Here is a 2,500-nt window from a genome sequence, read left to right on the forward strand (position 1 = left end):
TGTGTGTGTGTGTGTGTGCGTGTGTGTGTGTGGGAGGTTCGGTTAGTGCGGCTGAGAGGGTTGTGATGTGTTCAAAGCTGAGAGATGGAGACGTGCAGGGTGAGATTTGAGGAAGAAAATCTAGTTACAAATTGTAAACACCTAGATCACATCTCTGGGATATAGTGCGCCTGGCGTCGAACATCTGTTATTGTATCCCACTGATTGGCTCACAGTGGCCACAGGGGTTGACGTCACCCACTAACACTTACAAAGAATAGCAGCTCACACCCTCTTGATTTTTACCAGGCAGAGAGCTGCAAATGCTATTGCCTGTGTCTGAAGATGCTACAACTAATTTTAGCATTGCTATTACTCTACTTTATCAGACCGTTTTTAACAAAGTGAATGACGTTATGGTTATGGAGCAGGTATAGATGGGGCATGTCAATAATGCCAGCAGGTAGCTTCCTTTAGTCACCGTTGAGCAGACATTGGGATTTGAACCTAGAATGGCAGCAGCTTCCTGCCAACTAGATTTCATTTGAATAGATTTCGAGTGTTTGGAATCATTTAGGAAGGTTGATGTAGTAAATATATTTGTCGGCGTAACGATGATTTGGACGAATACAACCCTGCAAGAGGCCATCAGTTCGTTTTAGGTCTGTCTTTACTTAACCAGCTCGTTTTAAACCACCTTAGCACTGTGAACTCTGGGATGTCGGCCATTGTTTTTGTGCTGGCGGTTTTTGGGCGGGCTTTATCTCGACATGTCACTGTGGAATGCGGTGGGGGCATTGTGCCAAGGCCGTATTCATCAGCGCTAACAAGGCCAACAACATCTGGGGTCCTGGCAGGGTCAGGGTTCAAGTCGGACCCCTCTCACATGGGAACCCTCCAAAGGTCTTAAGGGCCTTCTTTGATGATGTCAACCGTGATTGATTTTACTTAAAAAAGGACGAATGTCGGCAGAATGCGTGGACTCTCCTTCCCCATGTTGTTCCCACACTTTTTTAGACATTTGTTTGACCTTCAAAGGACTGCTTTATTTGGATACCTGTGGTTATCAGAGGACCGATCATAGTGCGTCTTCTCAATGTTCATGTTCAACCACATGAAGCTGCCAATAGCAGCTTCAAGTGTGGTTGGCTACGTTAAGCAATCACTACTTAATTGCATGTAGCAAATGCCACGACCAAAAGTCCAAGAATATCGGCGTGGAGAGTACATATTGTTGGCCTTTAAAGCAAGCAGTGATGACTTAATTTCCAGTACTCTGAAATGTGATTAAATTCTAAGAAAATGGTAGAAAATGGCAGACTTAAAAGATAATATGATGTAAGAGAGAATCCCAGGGAGTTAAAGAAAGCTAACCGTCTCGCACAACCACAAGTGGGCTTGGGTAACATCAGAAGACAGTCATTCAGACAGACAGACGGACAGCAGAGCATGTTCCCCTGACCTTTTTGAGCACGCTGTCCAGTGTCTCGGGACGGCTGATGTCGAAGCAGATCAGCACAGCGTCGGCATCGGGATAGGCCAGTGGTCGCACGTTGTCGTAATACGTTGAACCTGTGGACAAACAAACACAAACAACCATGATGTCTCCGACATGTAGGCTCATTTATTGTGTATTACCAATCCAATGCGATGCCTTGCTAACATTGTGAAATATCCTCCAGTACAAAGATCCCACAGCTATATCCATCATGTGATAGACACTATGTAGTTGTCCGCTTTGAAACACAGGCCTTGTGGATCAGTCACTTCCTGCAAGCCAGTAATAAGGGAAAGAGTTATTACACGTTCATATTTATATTCGGATGAACTCTAACTGTTCAGTACGAGTTTTCTATTTCCTTCAGACAGGCACGTTAGGATTGTGATTATACCGGCTATGGTGCGACAAATAAAGTTTAGGACTGAATCGGTGTCGGCCGTTAATCACTGATCCTGCATCCGTTTCACGTATAATAGTTAGCCCTAACTTTTTTTCTCTCACTCTCTTTAACCTTCAACTCCTGTTGCCCGACAACACATAATGGAGGACCTTGAGAAATAATTACAATCATTATATGTAATGGCCGTGTACTAGACAGCATCTCATAGATCTCTCTCCCTCGCACGCTCTCTCCCCATATATTGGCCTCTCTCTATTGGTCGCTTTCTCTCTCTCTCTCTCTCTCTCTCTCTCTCTCTCTCTCTCTCTCTCTCTCTCTCTCTCTCTCTCTCTCTCTCGCTCTCTCTCTATCCCCCTCTCTCTCTCTCTCTCTCTCTCTCTCTCTCTCTCTCTCTCTCTCTCTCTCTCTCTCTCTCTCTCTCTCTCTCTCTCTCTCCCAGTGTGTGGGTGGTGATTGTGAAGCACGGGTTGGGGGACGGGCGCGAGCCGCTTTGATTGGTCGATGGCGTCTGAATGAGGCGGCGAGGGGCGCATTGTGACACATGTTTCAGAGCGATGTAATAAACGGCTCAAACAAACTGTCACCTGGCGGACTGGGAGAATGGCATTTTTGTTTTTCAG

At 45.7% G+C, this 2,500-nt stretch overlaps 1 protein-coding gene across 1 annotated transcript in view; it reads right to left on the minus strand.

The window, feature by feature from the left end:
- LOC130371521 (rho-related GTP-binding protein RhoN-like) overlaps positions 1 to 2,500 on the minus strand; it is a 22,089-nt gene that overhangs the window by 6,861 nt on the left and 12,728 nt on the right. The window contains exon 3 of the mRNA XM_056577325.1: positions 1,442 to 1,551. Within this exon, the coding sequence (XP_056433300.1) occupies positions 1,442 to 1,551 (110 nt within the window). The remainder of the gene's footprint in view (positions 1 to 1,441; positions 1,552 to 2,500) is intronic.

This window comes from Gadus chalcogrammus, chromosome 18, assembly GCF_026213295.1.
Source record: "Gadus chalcogrammus isolate NIFS_2021 chromosome 18, NIFS_Gcha_1.0, whole genome shotgun sequence".
Classification (NCBI taxonomy): Eukaryota; Metazoa; Chordata; class Actinopteri; order Gadiformes; family Gadidae; genus Gadus; species Gadus chalcogrammus.